The 17890-nt window shown below is 44.6% G+C and overlaps 1 protein-coding gene across 9 annotated transcripts in view; it reads left to right on the top strand.

Moving 5' to 3' along the window:
- DOCK9 (dedicator of cytokinesis 9) overlaps window positions 1-17890 on the top strand; it is a 1161971-nt gene that overhangs the window by 824259 nt on the left and 319822 nt on the right. For all 9 annotated transcript variants that reach the window (XM_078657525.1, XM_078657521.1, XM_078657523.1 and 6 more), the window contains exon 35: window positions 8820-8934. In XM_078657525.1, coding sequence (XP_078513651.1) covers window positions 8820-8934 — 115 coding nt within the window. The remainder of the gene's footprint in view (window positions 1-8819; window positions 8935-17890) is intronic.

The following is a 17890-nucleotide window of genomic DNA, read 5'->3' as shown; positions in this document are numbered from 1 at the left end:
TATGTCAGTGTGTTAAAAGAGGACATAAAAGTGCATAAGTATGAATGCCTTGTTTAGAAGTCATTCCTGGCTGGAAACTATTCTGGAGAACCCAAAACTGTATACAGGCAACCTTCCTTTGACATGGTGCTTCCATAGTGCCACCTTGATCCTTCAATACAGAATTGACGGAAGAAGCATGGAACTCCTGGACACAATCTGTTTACCACATTGAAAACATAGCAACATTGTCCACATAAAACTGACATGAGAAAGTCTGAAGCCACAAGCAGAATATAGCATTCATCTGAGTCACAAACAGACATTTTTAGAAAATCCATGGTTCTTTGCAGATTATACATGCACCTTATATTTAATGTAGATCCAAAGATTGTTTTCCAAAGACTGGTTCCTCTCAGGCTCTCTTCCTTTAGAAGTTATTGTCAAATAGCACCGGGTAATCCCCACCACAGGGGGAAGTGCCCTCCAGAAACAAGCTTGCCTTACACCTAGATGGAGTCATCAAAAACATTTTGTTAAAGATAGATTCACCTTGAGCCATTCAGGTTGCATCAGATAATGGATTCCAGTAGTTAGGGTTCTCTTTTGTTTTGTTTGCTGTGGTCTACTGTTATGAAAAACTGAGTGTCAATATTCTATCCGGCAAACAAAGTACACACGGACTTGCTCAAAGAAATAAGAAGAATTACAATAACATTGAAAATAAGAGGAGGAATGAACACCAAATCAAAGATTGATCTGTCACTGAAATGGTGGAAGAGAGGGAGGCCGAAGCATTGAGAAAAAAAATGCTGTCCTGTCCAAGTCTTGGTTTAACAATCTCACTCTTTTAGTTAGTGGACATGCATTGAATAATCAATAGTGGTGAATGCAGCTGAACCAAGGCTACATCTTCTCACCATAACATTTAAATATGTATATGGAACCCCTAGTCACAATAGTACAAGTCAAAAATATTTTTAGACAAGAGTCTGATTCCTACATTCAGCTGGTTGTACTTAAGAGTGTCAAAGCTGGACAGTTTATCAAATCTAAAACCCACCCTAGAAAAGCTGTCCACCTGGATGACCTTTCTCTCTGAAAATGGACGCACCCAAAATATAATTTTTACCCCTCTTTTCTGGTCACTCTTCAATGCCACTCCAGCAATAGCACAACACTCTACACCCTCTAGATATTTCCCCATTAGTGCCCCCCACATGCCAAGTCCCTTAGATTTAGCATCGACCAAAACCTCAATCTACCTGATGATATTGCAAAATTGACAAATTCTTCCTCCTATCAACTTCAAAACTAAAACTATACATCCCTTGCTCTAACCTATCTTTATGGAGGAAATATTATATGGGTGACCCTTCCCATATCTGCAATAGCAATTGTAAGAGCCAACGTGCTGGTTACTGGATCCAAAAATCCAATCAGATCACTCCCGTTTTGAGACATCTCCACTGGTTTCCTCCGGAAGCCAGAACTGATTTTAAGATATCTTGTATAACTTTCAGAGTGACATACACTGACCTTCTGTCTTACCTGAATGACTCATCAAAAACAACGCCTGTACTTAGAGCCCACACTACATTTCTCCAACAACTCTTGGGTTGGCTCTGATCAGAGCCAACCTGCATTTGGTGATGATGGTGATGAGGATTTTACCTGACATTACAATCACAACACTTTCTATATGGACCTACAAGAGGCGAATGGACTAGACACATCCAAAGGTACAGGACTGGTGCCCCCAGCAACCCCCATCACCCTCCCCAGTACTTCAACAGAAGAGTCGACTCCCTTTGACATAGTTATCAGAAGAGCGGCTGAGGTTGTGGCTCTGCAACTACCTTCAATTGAAGATTGACATGCTCACTGTGGTACGACAACCAAGATTATCTTCAAAACCTCTGTTACCATTTAATGAGGCACTTACTGGCACTCTCATGGGCACTTTTGCAAGAACTTGTTCATGCCCACCTGGTAATAGACAAGTGGCTTGTCACCATAATCCAGCTTCGGGTTACCCCCTCCTTCCTTATGTAGCACCCTATTCCAGATAGGCTGTTTGTACAAGCCTCCACTAGCAGAGTCAATCTCAATTCCTTCCCTACAACCCCACCAGATAGGGAGTCAAAGACAATCGAAGTATTTGGAAAAAGGTGTTTTTTCTTGGCCAGCCTTGCCCTTACACCTGTCAGTCTGCTGCTTGCTAGGATGCTACTTTCATGTATTGTGGGACTCTGTCACTGAAACTGTGCTGGCAGACCCGAGGAGTTATGGGCTAATCCGGCTCAGACCACTCAAAATGGTCAGGACACAGCGTAGTACGTCATTCACTGCGAGCTGAACACCACTGATTGTTTGAGCAGTGCAATCAGTACCAGCATGGTGTTGCACCACCACACGTGTAAGATCCACAGGCTTCTCGGTGACATTCATGCATCAGCAATAGACATGCCATTTGATGACAGCCATCACTTCGAAAGCGGGGCACATCGTGCTCCCTCGCCTTTCTGCAACCATGCAGCAGCACCCTCACCTGTTTCACACCTTTCAAGGTTTCAGAAGGGGCTTGGCTCACCGACAACACCCAGGTCCACCTCCACAGCCACTGACCCCCGTCCTTTCAAGGCCGGGGTCGTTAAGTCAGCCGGCATTATAAAGGCTCACTACGCCACTGGAGGGGAAACATCATTTACAACAGTCTTTTCCACGCATGACGTTATCAACGATCCACTTACCCCGCAAACGTCTCTTCAACGCGGGTGCCTTCCACAACCGTCTTTACCACGCAAGTGGTATTCCTTTTGGTCGTCCTGCTTGTAAGTTCTGCGTGGCCTTGGGGGGTTGGGGGGTCTCCCCCCCATAAAAAAATTAAAAATAAAACGAGCAGGCTACATACATTAAAAAAACGCACTACAGTGTCATTTAAAAGTAAAAGAAAAGAGCTGCACCAAAGACGTGGCATGTACGTCATAATTGTAGTCCTTTTTTAGTTTTGGTAGACGTGTTTTGACGCATATTTCCATGGTGGATGGAAGTAAGAGCTGCTGAACGTAACGTTTTTTAAATGCGATGTTAGAACTTGCGTTCTAAAAAGCTGCGTGGTAAAGCCACTTGCGAAGTAAAATTCGCGTGGTAATGCCATGCGGAGTATTTGTATTTGTGGTAAAGTCATATATTCCCACTGGAGTCAAGCTATCCTTGCTGAAGACGGCTGATAGCCAGAAACCGGTCCTAGGATGCTTGATTCCGGTCCAGGGAAGACATGGCTAGGCAGTTCGGGCTGGACTGTTCCACAGGGTCAAAACTGATTTGCATATGGCCATGTCTGAACTGGGGTGGCTTGGTGAGCAAAATAATGATGGATTAAACCCAGATCTGTGACTGGGGATGAATGTTTTGCCCTTGTGCAACATTCCGTCCATCATTGTTTGTTTTGCAGCAATGTAAAGACAGGCCACTGCTCAAACCCTCGCCTGACACCTCCTGCTCCCTTGATACCTCCATTCACCAAACCACTTTAGCGTGTTCTCTACGGCACATGGGCGTCCTCTTGAAATCAAGATAAGGTATTACCTCCACAGGTGGTAGAGCATTGCATCCTACAGATGGGTGCTTCAGATAATCCAACACGGATACCCTGGCATTACTGTCCAATCTGCTGCCTATCCCACCAACATCAGAGTGGCTGTCAGAAGACCTTTTGTCCATTTAATAGCAGGAGGTTGATGCTATTTTAGACAAAGGAGGCATAGAGATGGTCCCAGCATCGGGAATAAGGAAGGACTAGGTGATACTCCTGTTATTTCCTGGTTCCAAAGAAGGATGGAGGCCGTTGTCTTATTTTAGATCTTCGCCTCCTCAATTTCTTCCATTAAAGGTAAAAATTCAAGATTTTCACATTGACCCCAGCTCTATCTGCTGCAGATCCAAAAGACTGGATGGTAGCTCTGAATCTGCAGGATGCCTGTTTTCCTATTCCCATCCTGCTGTCCCACAGACTTTGCATGCACTTCAAAGTGGTCCAGGAAAATTCTCAGTTCTCCGTGCTCCCTTTTACCAGTGCCCCTTGGGTGTTCATTAAAGAGATGGCGGTAGTTGCAGCTCATGTTCGGCAGTTGGATATGCCAGTCTTTCCCTACTGACTGTTGAAAGCGGGCTTGCCCTAGACAGTTGTAGACCACCTCCAGGTAATGGCGCACCTCATAACGTCTTTGGGCTTCTCAATCAATATGCTGAAGTCACACCTGAGTCCTGCGCAGAGGCTCCCGTTCATCTGAGCCGTTCTGGATATAGTGCAGATTTGAGTCTTCCCTCTGTTTCAACATGTCCAGGACATGCAGCCATGATTCCGATATTTAATCCTTTGTCTTGGGTCTCAGTGATAGTGGCTCTGAGACTTATTGGCCTCTTATACTCCTACATCAACTTAGTGGATTATGCTAGATCGCACATGCAGGCTCTGCTTTGGTATCTGAAGTCTTAGTGGGCTCAGCTCCTACGGGTCCTGTTTGATTCCATCCAGGCTTTGGCGGAGACATCAAAAATCCTGCAGTGGTGTCTGCTTGACTGCAACTAGACCTACAAAAGACCTGTCTTCCTGCTCTAAGTAAGTAAGTATCTCAAATATTTTGAAGGATTTGTTTTCCGGTGATTTGTTTTCCGGTGAACTTATTGAACAGGTACACTCATCTGGCTATAGTTGCTGCCATAAGAGAGACCCTTTTTTAGAGGTTTAGGACTTTGGTTTGCAGAGTTAGCTTTACAAACAGCAGTAGATCATCTGCATTGCGTTAATGTTATCTAAGGATTGCTCAGACTTTGCATGGATATTAGATGGATTAATCTGCCAACAAGATATTGCTCTTCATCAGTAAGCTGATGACATTGAGCTATACCTCAATATGAATTTATCCACCAACTTGTATTTTGTTAGGCTGTCATTCTAACACAGATGTGCAGTTTTAACTTTAAATCTAACCATACTAAAATGGAGGTCGTCCTCATCAACAGAACAGGTCTTCATGCCAATCCTCATCGTAATCGGTCCCTTCTTTCCCTTTTAGACAACATCCTCGTCCATTCACGTACAATAGTGCGTGATGCCCATTTGATCACTAACAAGGAAAGCTCCGGGGCATCTCACCAACAATAGGGAAAAGCAATGACTTTGTTTCCTGGTTCGAATTATTTTCAAATCTTGTTGGTTCTGCTACAAGGCTTTCAACTTAAAAAAAAGACTTCTCACCAAAATAAACATTTACAGCAGATCCTGCACAACTTTGTGCTTCATCTTGAACAGACCCAAATCTTAGGCCTGTTTACAGAACTTTGGATTAATCTCCCCTTACATGTATAATTTTTCCATCTTTTTGGAGTTCATACAATGGCTCAATTTGCATATCTTTCCCGTTTTGTTTTCTAATAAAAAGTTTACATTTTTCACCCTCATCTCCCTGCGTTCCTGTAATATGTTCTTGATTTGTAAATACCACTCCTTGTGCACCACACAAGTCATATAAAGCACTCTACCTTTCTTTGGGACTGATTCCACGTACCATAAATAAACCTAATAAGGTGAATACAATAAAAAGAAAAAGATCAGGTCATCTTTCATGCCAGGTCAAACGTCACACAAGTGTACCTTTTGAGATTTTGAAATTTGTTCTATAAGTTTTCAATACCTTGCAGTACAAGTTTATCACTGAAGCGCCTGAAGGACGAACAGCTCATAACTTTTACATGCAAGTTGGAATATCAACTGTATGTGGCATATATGTGTGGCAGCATGAAAGTCATTAATTGCTAGGGCACTATATTATTGGTTTGTCCTATACTCCACTCGTAACACCTGGTTTGAATTCTGCACGATGCAACATCTTATATGTGATATCAGAAAACTCCACCAAGTAGGGTCAGAGCTATACATTCCTCTATATCTAGCTGGCGTGGAAATGTGAGACACAAGGCTTGAGAAGAGTGAGAAAATAAAAGAAGAAATAAGACCATTGCGGCTGGTAATGTGCCCCTGGGACATAATATGTGACTGACTGAGGCTATAATCACCAGCTAAAGACTAAACCTTCTTCTAGATTAGAGGTTGATCTGCATCAATGGCACAAGCCTTTCATATATGAGACTCTGAAGGCATGTTCATTCTCTGGAAAGAGCCACGTGATGTCAGTGTATTGCTTGTGTATAAATTATGTTTTTTTATAATGTTTCTTCTTCAACAGCTTCTTGGATGAGAATCTTTCTCTTTGCCTTTATACAGATCCCATGGGTGTAATTTTGCAGATGGCACAACTGCTGCATTTGCCATACTTTGCTCCAAGGCAGTACTTTAAAGTACCAGTAATATGGCACAATATTTCACTACACCATATGCAAATAATGATAATGGAACTTTGATTATTGCCTTGTGGAACTATGATCCTCTTATCTGAAACCCTAATTATTGTCAAGTTCCTTATGTATAGCAGCACCTTTTCGTCTTTTAGTGAGCCTTTTCCCTGCAATGGACGGAGAGAGGAAATTTACAAGTAAATGGTCAGAAAATCATAGTTTTTGCCTTATTATTTCTTTTCTGGGAGGAGATGTAAATGTATTCAGGTTTTGGCAATTCTTACAAACCTGAAGAATGTATCTTGAAAAGGTGAGTGTTTTTCGTTGATTGATGCTTTTTGGTTTAATGTTTCCCCTTTCCCCTAACATGCCTTCATATGGCAGAAGGATAAATTGATTCGAAGGCATTCATCTTATGCTATGCAAACTAGCGGAAAGGATGAGGAGATCACCAGTGCAAAGAAGACAAACCGATATACTGTGGATTTCTCAATTCTAACCATACCAACATTGCCAGAGAACAATTTGTTTGGGGCTAGTCCTCATCAATTGCAAGAAGTATTTTGCAGTTCATTTTGTATTTCAGAATGGCTTTGTTTTGCTTTAAAAGGTTATATCTGGGAACATTTGTGTGCTATGGGTGTTTGCCACTGATTTCCAGCAGTATTAAGAATTGGCATGCAGGCCCCATTGAAGAAAAAAATAATGCCATGAATTTTCAGAATAAATTTAATATGGTTCACCGGTAAATCTCGGACACATCACAAAATAATTTGGTTTTTGATTATTTTGAACGCAATGAATGTGCCTCTGAATAATAAAAGAATCTTATATTTATGGTGCAGTAAAAGGAAATTATCTTTTTAGTAGTTTGATAAAAATACATAGGATCATTTTCCGTTTTTTCAGAATTGTAATTGGTTCTCAGTGGTGAAACTATATTTAACCCACTCACCTGTTAGTTTCCATGTTTGCAGTGATGGTTTGCTGTGCTGAACTATGTAGATAATGATATTTGGATACACATCAGTGTAAAGACTATTTGGTACATTTGTTTTGATTGGTCATATCGGATATTAGCTTTTCCCCTGAGTACTTTCATATACATTTTCACAAGCCCAGTTCTTTCTACCTCTGACATAGAGAAGGGTTATGTGAATGTTTGCAGTGGATTTTTTTTAAATAAATGCATGAGTACTTTCAAATGCATTCTTATGTTGAACCTCAAATGTGAATTTGCAAAATAATTTCCATAGCTTTTAGTAAAAAAAAAAAAAACTGCACATCCAAATCCTTACCAATTTGCAATAGGTGCACATCATGGATATTACCTGTTGCTCAAGATACTGCTGTTGAGACAGAAAAGGCCATAAAATATAGATCAGGAGGTACTCAAGTGAATGTCAATCAAATGAAAATAAAAATCTGTCAAATCAAATATTCAGGCATGACAATCGTAATTCATTTTATAGGTCTTCTTTATTCAATTCCAGTTAAACATAATACAGCCTCAGACAGCGTGTTTCATTCTAATGAGCTATTTCAGGGAGTTTGGATATAAGTTATGTTATGTTATGTTATTGATTTTTAATATGCTCACAGCTGCTCCAGCGAAGGAGCGTCCTGGCGCAGTGACAAGGTAGGACATAACATAACAGAAACTAATCATTGAGACCCCTGGAGAACATTTTAAAACAAGAAAGTCTTGATCGCTTTCCGGAAAAGCATAAGGTCCTCCAACCGGCGAATTTCAGCCGGGAGGGAGTTCCAAAGGGTTGCAGCCTTAACACTAAAAGAGCGTCCGCCTGCCCGACAGAGCCTGAATCTGGGAACTACGGCTAGAGCCTGACCTTGAGACCGAAGAGTGCGTGTGGGTACATAAAAAGACAGGAAGCTGGACATGATTTGGGGGCCTATGCCTTTCAAAATTTTAAAAGCCAGACACAGAATTTTAAAATGAATTCGCTTCCTCACTGGAAGCCAGTGCAAGGAGCTGAGGACGTTTGACACAGAGCAGAATCTGGGCAAGCCTACAATTGCTCTGTCTATAAGTATAAGTCTTGATATAAACTAATCTGGCCTGATCACAGTGGGGTTTGTCAGGCACTTCCCTAAGATATAGTCCAGTTTAGAGTAACACAAAACGGTGTGAACACCTGAATCCATGATCAACTTCTCACATCATAGTTGGCATTCTATGTGTAGCAATTCATTAGAATGAAACACGCTGCCTGTGACTGTATAGTTTTTAACTGGATCACATAAAGAAGAATTGTGAATTGATTGACAATTGTCATGCCTGTACATTCGACTTTACAGATTTTTATTTTCATTTGCTGGACTTTTGCTTGAGTGCCTCCTGATCTATATCTCAAATATTCAATTAATTAGGGCATTCATTCTTGTTTTTCATTTCTTCAGTTTTAAAAAGAAATCAATTTTTATTTCATATGTTTAAGGCAAGTTTTCTGTGTTCCCAGAACCATCACAGCGGATCTATGGGAAACTCCCTAGTTCGATGCGACAAACTTGAACAGACTGAGATCAAAAGCTTATTCATGTGCTTCCTTCATATATTGAAAACAATGTCAGATGGTAGGTAACCTCTTACGTTTGGTGCATGTGCTGGTATATAGAATGTTTTTCAGTGCTCATGAGTACAGTAAGTTTGTATACTGTGTCTTGTAATGTCAGGAATTATGCTTTCGCTAGCCCCTATCTTTCAAGCTTTTGGTGTAAATGTATTTTGTGCATAATTCTTCCTCTGTTACTGGCAGCCTTAGCTCAGTTAAGAGCCTTCTGTTTTAGGATTGTGTTTCAAGGGGAGAGTATTGTATTTAGCCAAAGCGTTTTTTTACCTCATGTCGCTGAACAAGTTAAGAAAATCACTACAATTTATTTCGCGTTTAGGAAACCTCAAAGCAGAGCGCCGAACAATATTGTAATTTCTTTTGGAATAGGCAATTCAAAATACTGAATCCTCAATATAATCAAATGATCATCTGTGTATTCACATTGCATAAAACTATATATAGTACAGATTCAAATGTGAACTGTAAACGTGGCAGCAAATAGGACTTGTTCTACGCGCGTTTCGGCGAACTGGGGTACCTTCTTCAGGAAAAAAGCCACATCATATACTTTGTACCCCAGAGAGAGTATGGATGTTGAACTCTTGAATATAAATAGAATCTCAATAGAGGGTTTTTAATGTCAGCATGTATGTGATCATCTGATGTGCAGGAGCTTACAGGGAAGCTCCAGAACGAAATATAAAAAGACAGCGACAATGCTTATAGTTTAAACCGATCCAATGAAGTTGTATAATCTGTACTCTTCAATGCTGAGGTCCAAGTGTGTTACACAAAGGTAAACCTTATTGGCAAAGGGAAAAATGAAGGACCTCCAAGCAACTGTGTCCAGGCACGGAGTTCTGAAAATGTCTCCTGAGAATGCACTGCAACTGATGTCGGACTAGTGCAGAGAATGCTGCCATTCGATACCGGGCAAGGCTCCGTGTGCCTGATGAAGATAAAGTTACAGACAGCCAAAGCCATGTGTGCCTTGCCAACCCACTTGGGTCGGGGCTTCTTTCACCGCACCCAATTTCGTGACGAAGCCAAAACCACCACTTTCGAACCCCCCCTGTCCTTCGCCAGGCCGCAACAACAACAGCAAACTCTTCCAGGGTTACTAATGGGAAGAGAGCAATAACAGCAGGCACAGCAGAAGAGGCACAACCCCCAAAGGGGCCACACCTGCCAAGCAGTAACTCCTTCACCCTTCCCCTGACCATGTAACACCTGTTGGTGGACGTTTGCAAGGCTTTCTGCCCCACCGGGCAGAGATCACTTTGGACCAGTGGGTTCTAGATATCATAGGGAAAGGGTACTGTTGAGAGCTCACACAAACACCATCAAACATTCCCCCTCACAGTCATAGACTCTCCCCTCGAATATCAGTGTTTGCTCCAAGAGGCGATGCATGCACTACTCAGCAACTGGGCTATAGAGCCCTTACCTCCACAACACCGCAGCAAAGGGGTATACTCCTTATATGTCCTGATTCCCAAAAAGGACGGGTCCCTGAGGCCCATCCTTGATCTCAGTCCCCTCAACAAGTTCCTTCTTTGAAAGCACATCCAAATGGTGACTCTCCAGGATGTCATTCCTCTGCTGCAGCAAGCAGGGTAGAGGTGCTGCCATAACTGTTACATCACCCAAGTCATAGTGATTGTGAAAAATCCAAGCCTCACACAAAGAGCAAGTGTTGCAAATAAGCCACATCCATTCAGCATGAGTGGTAAGAGTGTAGTATATAGCTGGTATGCATTTCGCTGCACAATGTTGCCGTGTTGTACACTGTTGTACATATATTACTAAAGCATGGTGTGGTAGCTCACGGTCATGTACAGACAGCACATTTTAAATTAAAATGGCCGCTAAATTTGTACAGACAAGCCGGTTTACTGATCAAACTATATAGACCACAAACACTGAGTGAATCGGATTTCAGTAAATAATTATCCTTTGCACTTCACTAAGTAAAAGGTCTTGATTTGTTTTGGTCTTATTAACAATGTTAGTTACACTTCAGAATTACAAAACACGTGTTTCATTTGTGCTCTCTTAACCCTTTAAGTGCTGCCGTCGGCCAACGGTCGTCACGGGCACTACCTCCCCAGTGCTGCGTGCGACCGTTGGACGTCCATTTCAGCACTGGATAATGGACAGCGTAGCACTGGGGAGGTATATTTACAAAGCTCCTAAGGTGTTAACTGCTGCCATATTTGACATATTTCTACAGTCTATTTACAGGTATTTAGATTTTGTGGAGTTTGAAAAAAAATATACATCTTACAACCTTTCCTTTCAAGCTCCCTAAACTCCAGCAGGATTGTCCTAGTATAGTTCATTTTTCCAAACTTGCTCTTTTTCTAGTCAGAGATTGTAAACACATATTTCCATGTTAAACAAATAAGCAGCTATTGTTTAGAAGACATAGCCTGATATTTCACTTTTGTCTTTGAACACACAACAAATATGAGAAAAAATTAGAAGATTTAAACCATCTTTATTGCTCATTCATATTCTGAACACCAACATGGTTATTTCTGGGGGTGCTGCAGCGCCCCCACACTCCTACATCCAGCGCCTATTAAGGCTACTTAATGAATGCCCTGTACCAGAGGACACCTACTTCCACATCCCTATACATCTTGTACATCGGCTGTACCTCCGATTTGTGGGAAGTGATCAGCATTATCAGCTCAGAGTGCTGCCCTTCGGACGAACTACAGAAGGAGCAGCATCCACAGGTTCCCTTACTTGGATGATTGGCTGATCAGGAGTGCAACATATCACCAATGTCGAGTGCACACCCTGACCACTATACATCTACTGCACAGTCTAGGCTTTACCATTTATTTTATTTATTTAGAGAATTTGTAAAGCGCGAACTGACACCTTGCAGGCTTCCTGGCGCTGGAAAATACTCTGTGGACGGTAGACCGGGGGAACAGTTGGGCTGACAGTTTATTTGGGGAAGAGCCAAGTTTTGATGCGTCTCCTAAAAGGGAGAAGCTGTGGAGTCTGACGAATGTCAGCGGGTAGGGTGTTCCAAAGCTTGGCCGCGGCTACGCTGAAAGATCGGCCCCCTGTTCTAGTTCTGTTAAATCTGGGTACCTTTACCAGGCAAGCAGAAGAAGAACGTAAGTTTCTCGCAGGTATGTACCATTGGAACAGGGTTTGCAGAGGTTTGGGTCCAAGTCCATGCAGAGCCTTGAAGACAATGCAGAGGGACTTGAATGCCACTCTTTGTTTCAGGGGCAGCCAATGAAGCTCTGTCAGAGCAGCTGTGGCTGAGGCCCTCCTCGTCCAGCCAAGAGCCAGCTTGGCGGCGGCAGATTGGATTCGCTGAAGTCGATCCAGCATCGTAACTGGAGACTCCAGGAGCAGGGCGTTACAATAATCCAGGCGACTGAGTATCGTGCACCTGACTATCGATGCCCTGGCTTGTGCCGGGAGAAGAGGCAAGATTTTCCGCAGTGATCGGAGCAGGGCAGTGCATATCCCCACAGTTTTTGTCACCTGGGTTTCCATGCTTAGGTTGTTGTTCAACATGGCTCCCAGGTTGCGCACAGAAGGCACTGGTAGAGGTTTGACACTGAACTCCGGGGGCCAGAATTCATGTGGGAACTGACGGGGTATCTTAGTGCCGGAGCAGAACAGAACCTCCGTTTTCGCGGCGTTGAACTGAAGGGAGTTACTATGTAGCCATCTGGCCGTCTCTCTTAAGCAGTCGTGGAATGTTGAGAACGGAATGGCACCTTCGCCTTCCCACGAGAGAATGAGCTGTGTATCATCCGCGTAATTGATTGTTTTGACCCCAAATGATTGGATCAGTTTAATTAGCGGTAATAGGTACACATTGAAGAGGATAGGGCTGATGGAGGAGCCCTGGGGGACTCCCTGGGGCACTGCTGCAAAGGCAGACCGGAAAGGGGGGAGAGAGACAGCCTGTCTTCTGTCCCGAAGATAGGAGTGAAGCCAAAGCAAAGCGGTGCCTTCCACTCCCACTTCCATAAGTCTCTGCGTCAGCCTGGCGTGGTTGACCGTGTCGAATGCGGCAGACAGGTCCAGCAGTATCAGAGCCACTGGCTGGTTCCTGTCCGCTCGCATTCGAAGGTCTTCCATGGCAGTCAAAACTGCTGTTTCTGTGCCGTGAGCGGGACGAAAACCAAACTGGTAGTCGTCAAGGAGGTTGTTTTGTTCCAGGTGGGTAGACAGACATGAACTGACCCAACGCTCAGCGACCTTTGCTGGAAATGGCAGCAGGGAAATGGGACGATAATTGGAAAGGCAATCTGGGTTCAGGGAGGGTTTCTTTAAAAGGGGAGTGACTAGTACCTGTTTCCAAGGGGTGGGAACAAGGCCACTCTGCAGGGACTGATTGCAGATTAGGCGCATGGTGTCAAAAAGATCCATGCCGAGGTTTTTCCATATTTTTGGAGGTAGGGGGTCAAGTGGGGAGCCTGAAGTGATACCAAGCGCAAGTCTTTCAAACTCGACAGCCGGGATCGGGGGGAATGCCTCCATTCTTGCCAGAGGGCCAGAGCCAGGGAGCAACAGGTTCCGAGGGCTGTTGTCTGGTCTCGGCAATTCATTGGTTTCAAATGCGGGGGGTAATTCCAGGTTATGGATAATGGTCTTTATTTTATTAATAAAGAACTCTGCAAGGTCATCGCAGAGGGCTTGGGTGGGAGGCTGTGTGGTGGTAACACAATCCGGGTTGGACAGATTTTTGAGTATTTGAAAAATACTCTTTGAGCTGTTTGTGGCATTGGAGATAATGGAGCAATAGTGTTTAGTTTTGTTAAGGGCAATGGCAGTTTTATACTTCCGGAGGTGTGTTTTCCAGATGGTCTTATGAGTGTCAGAATAATCCTGCCTCCATTTTCTCTCAGCATGCCTACAAACTAGTTTGAGAGCTCTTAAGGAGTCATCAAACCAGGGGGCGGGAGCTCGTCTCTGGGGTTTACCCTTTTTCAGTGGGACGAGGTGATCCGTAGTACTGGAAATCCTAGAACATAGGGATAGATAGTTAGCCTCCACCGATTGAGTAGTAGAGAAAGTGTCCTCTACCTCAAACACAGGGCCATTCAGCCTAAGTTTGTCTAGGACCTTCCAGTCTCTGTAAGGAGGTATGTGACCGTGGAAAACCGGTTTGCCATACCTGCTGCCTACTATGTGAAATTTGATCAGGGCATGATCAGTCCAACACATTGGTAGAATGTCACTCAGAATAGCCAGTTGTGGGGAGGAGAAAATTAAATCTAACTGGTGCCCTGCTATGTGAGTGGGTTTGTCCACTAACTGGGAGAGTTTCAGTCCTTCGCAAGACACTAGCAGATTGTTGAGGGCGGAAACTAGGCTGCCGTTGGGCCAAAGGTTAAAATCGCCTAGGACAATCAAGTTGTTGTGGGAAGTAGCCATATTGGTGATGGTGGTGAGAAGCGACTGCTGCTGAGTAGCGTTAAACGTTCCCGGCGGACGGTAGCAGATCACCGCTGTGAAGGTAGTACCAAGATGACAGTCCATTGAGAGGCCGAATATTTCGGTCCCGACCACTGGGTCCATGGCAATAGTTTTGACTGACCAAGATGCTCTGTAGATAGCGCCGACACCACCGCCCCGCCCTTTGGGTCGAGGGAGATGCAGGATCTTGAAGTCTTGTGGACAGGCCCAGTCCAGATCTATGTTGCAGTCGGAGTGGGTCCATGTTTCCGTGAGGAATAGGACGTCAAGATGATGATTGTCTATGAGCAGGGCGATTTCGTGGGAGTGTTTGGGCAAGGACCTTACATTCAGCAGGCCGGCTGTGATTAGGCCCTTGCGCGCGAAGTCGTGCAGAGGATAGGCGGTGTCTTGGAAGGTCAAGTGCCCCTCATGGGCAAAGTCTCTACGGAGGAGTAGGGCCTCGCGCGTCAAGTGAGGTGTGTTGCTGGTGGACGGGGATATCAGGGCCATAAGTGGCTCACCAGGCGCTGCCGAGGCGCGGACGAGCGCAGACGAGCTTGCCTTAAGCGCGCCTTCGGCGCGCAAACGGCGCTCCCGCTGCGCTCGACCGCTGCGCCTGTGTGGCCGACACATTTATGGCGATGTTGTGGGCGTGGCCTCGCAGGGGGCGTGGCTCGCCTTCGAACCGCGATGGCGGGTGATTTCAGATTCCTGTCTCAGCGCTGAGTTGCCGCTGTCTCAGGAGTGCAAGAAGGTCTGCTGGCGCGTGAGGCAGCGCTTTAGTGCAGGTGCGTTTAAAAGTATTATACACAAAATACAAGTGAATTTTTAAAATGGCGTCAGAGTACCGTCCTCCGGCTTTCCGCCTCAGAGGAGTTTTCAGAGTAAGGTTTAGTTGCGCTGCAGGCAGCGTTTATATAAGCTCCTTGGTGGGCGTGGCCTCGCAGGGGGCGTGGCTCGCCTTCGAACCGCGATGGCGGGTGATTTCAGATTCCTGTCTCAGCGCTGAGTTGCCGCTGTCTCAGGAGTGCAAGAAGGTCTGCTGGCGCGTGAGGCAGCGCTTTAGTGCAGGTGCGTTTAAAAGTATTATACACAAAATACAAGTGAATTTTTAAAATGGCGTCAGAGTACCGTCCTCCGGCTTTCCGCCTCAGAGGAGTTTTCAGAGTTTTCAGTGTTGTCAAGTCACACAGCCCCTGCAAGTCCATTCCTTTCTCGGGTCCATACTGGACTCGCTGAGGTAGAGTATTTCCAACCTCAGTAAGAGCTCAAACTTTCCAAACGCTGCCTCTTTTTCAGCGAGAGTGCCTCGTAACAGTCAGGTGAGTCATGTGCCTCCTCAGCATGATGGTCTCTTGCATTGTTATTGGCCCACATGCCAGGTTACACATGCTCCCGCTGCAGGAGTGCCTAGCGGAACAGTGGTCACAAGTGGAGGGACAATGGGAGGATCTAGTGTTGATTGGGCCATATTCATTGCTATCTGCAGTGGTGGAATGCCAGCAACCTGTTGCAGGGATGGCCCTACCTGGACACAGTTCTGCAAATGACCATTATAATGGAAGACTTGCTCACTGGTTTCAGAGCTCATATTCACGAACTGAATGTGCAAGGCTTGTGCAAGCCTTATCAACAGAGTCTCTACATCATCCATCTGAAGATGTTAGCAATCCAGCTGTGTCTCGGAGTGTTCCTCCATCTGATTCAGCACAAGGTCCTTCTAATCCGGATGGACATTACACCAGCCATGTTTTACCTGCAGAAACAGGGTGGCACACACTCCCTGTAGCTGTCGGCACTCACTCAGAGCTTTTGGCAGTGGGCGATACATCATCGGTCTATCTACTCATAAAGCACATTCCAGGTGTGGACATCTACTTTGCAGACCTGCTCAGCAGGATGCATTAAGTCCAGGAGTGGGAACTCCATCCTCAGTGTCCTACTCCAGTACTTCTGTTGGTGGGATTTTCCTCAGATGAACCTGTTCGCCACTGCCGAAAGCGCTAAATGTCCAAACTACAAATCCAGGCCCCTACAACACAGTCCGTGGGAAATACTCTACGGATGAACAGGTCAGGGATAGTTACTAACACTTTTCCAACTCTCCCACTTCTTCCATTCATGGTTCGCAGGCTTTGACAAACATACCTCACTCTCATTCTAGTATCCTCAACTTGGGCCAGACAGCCTCAGGCACCCCAACCAGCTCGACCTTGCGATTTAGCTCCTGAAGTTCTAGAATTAGGGTACCTCAGTATTCCTCCAGACAGGGTAGTCTTCAAGATAAACCCCTAATTCCGCCCCAAGGTGGTCTGTAGCTTCCATCTTAATGAAACCATAGAATTACCAGTGTTCTTCCCACAGCTAGAGTCTATAGCAGATCAAGCTCTTCTTACCCTGGATGTCAAAAGAGCCCTCATGTATTACATTGATAGACTAAAGTCCCGATTTAGTTGTTGGAGGATCTGGACCTGCTGTCGCATTTTCAACAGTATTCCCGCCTGCCGTCTTGGCAGTCCACTCACTGTATTTAGATGTTGGCGAGTCGTTGGAGAGAAGACCGTTGGGGTTCAGCCGCCTCCGCCAGAATATTGCTCCCGCTTCGACGGCAGCAGAAGCAGGTATTGGAGGGAGTCCCGCCAAGAATACCACCATCCTGATTACGATGTGCCTTTCTGTCGCGGCGACTGTGGTGGAAAAACCTCCAAACTTAAGTTAGAGAAATGGAAGAAAAAAGGTGAGAACATACCTTTGTCCGGTTTCCCACTTCCATTTCTGTCTTGAACCCCATTGTCCAGGTCCTTCATGTGCTGCTGCTACCTCACCATGGTACTGGGATACTCTAGGGTTACTACGCGCTCTATAAAACCTTAAAATAAAAATAAATAAATAAAATAATACTCAGTAACCCCGTTGTCACTGGAATCTAAGGTAGGCTTCTGTGTCACTTGTTTCCCTATGAACTGTGTTAACATTTGCCATCACTACGTGTATTTTTACATTGCTCTCACATGCCATTTTGTGTGTGTCATGCATAAGTGTTCATCTTTCAACTTTTTTATGGTAAAATTAACACACCTGTATTGACACATAAAAAAATATTTATTTGGTGGTGGTGGTTGTGGTTGTTGTGGTACCTGTAGGTGTACATTCAATAATATGTATACATTGTTGGTGTGCAATGCTTCATTTTAAAAAGGGCATGACCTAAAACCTAGATCTACATAACGAACATTCACAACATATATGTTTAGTAAGATAATGATGAGTAGTACTTACCTCGCTTCACACCACCATAGCCTCACTTCATCAGGACGACACCACCAGGACACCGGAAATATCTAAATCGGCTTGGAGCAAGCCCAGCGGGCTGACTCCAATGGAGTACTGTTAGCCAGCAGAGAAGACCTCCACCCGCAACAGGAACCTGTCTATTGAAACAACATCTAAATACGGTGGGCAGACCACCGTCCACTTGACAGGGTGCTTGGAACCACTGGCGCGGTCGTAAGACGGTACTACCGCCAAGATCT

The sequence above is a fragment of the Lissotriton helveticus genome, chromosome 8 (genome assembly GCF_964261635.1).
Source record: "Lissotriton helveticus chromosome 8, aLisHel1.1, whole genome shotgun sequence".
NCBI classification, from domain to species: domain Eukaryota; kingdom Metazoa; phylum Chordata; class Amphibia; order Caudata; family Salamandridae; genus Lissotriton; species Lissotriton helveticus.
This window is presented reverse-complemented; position numbering and strand designations above follow the sequence as displayed.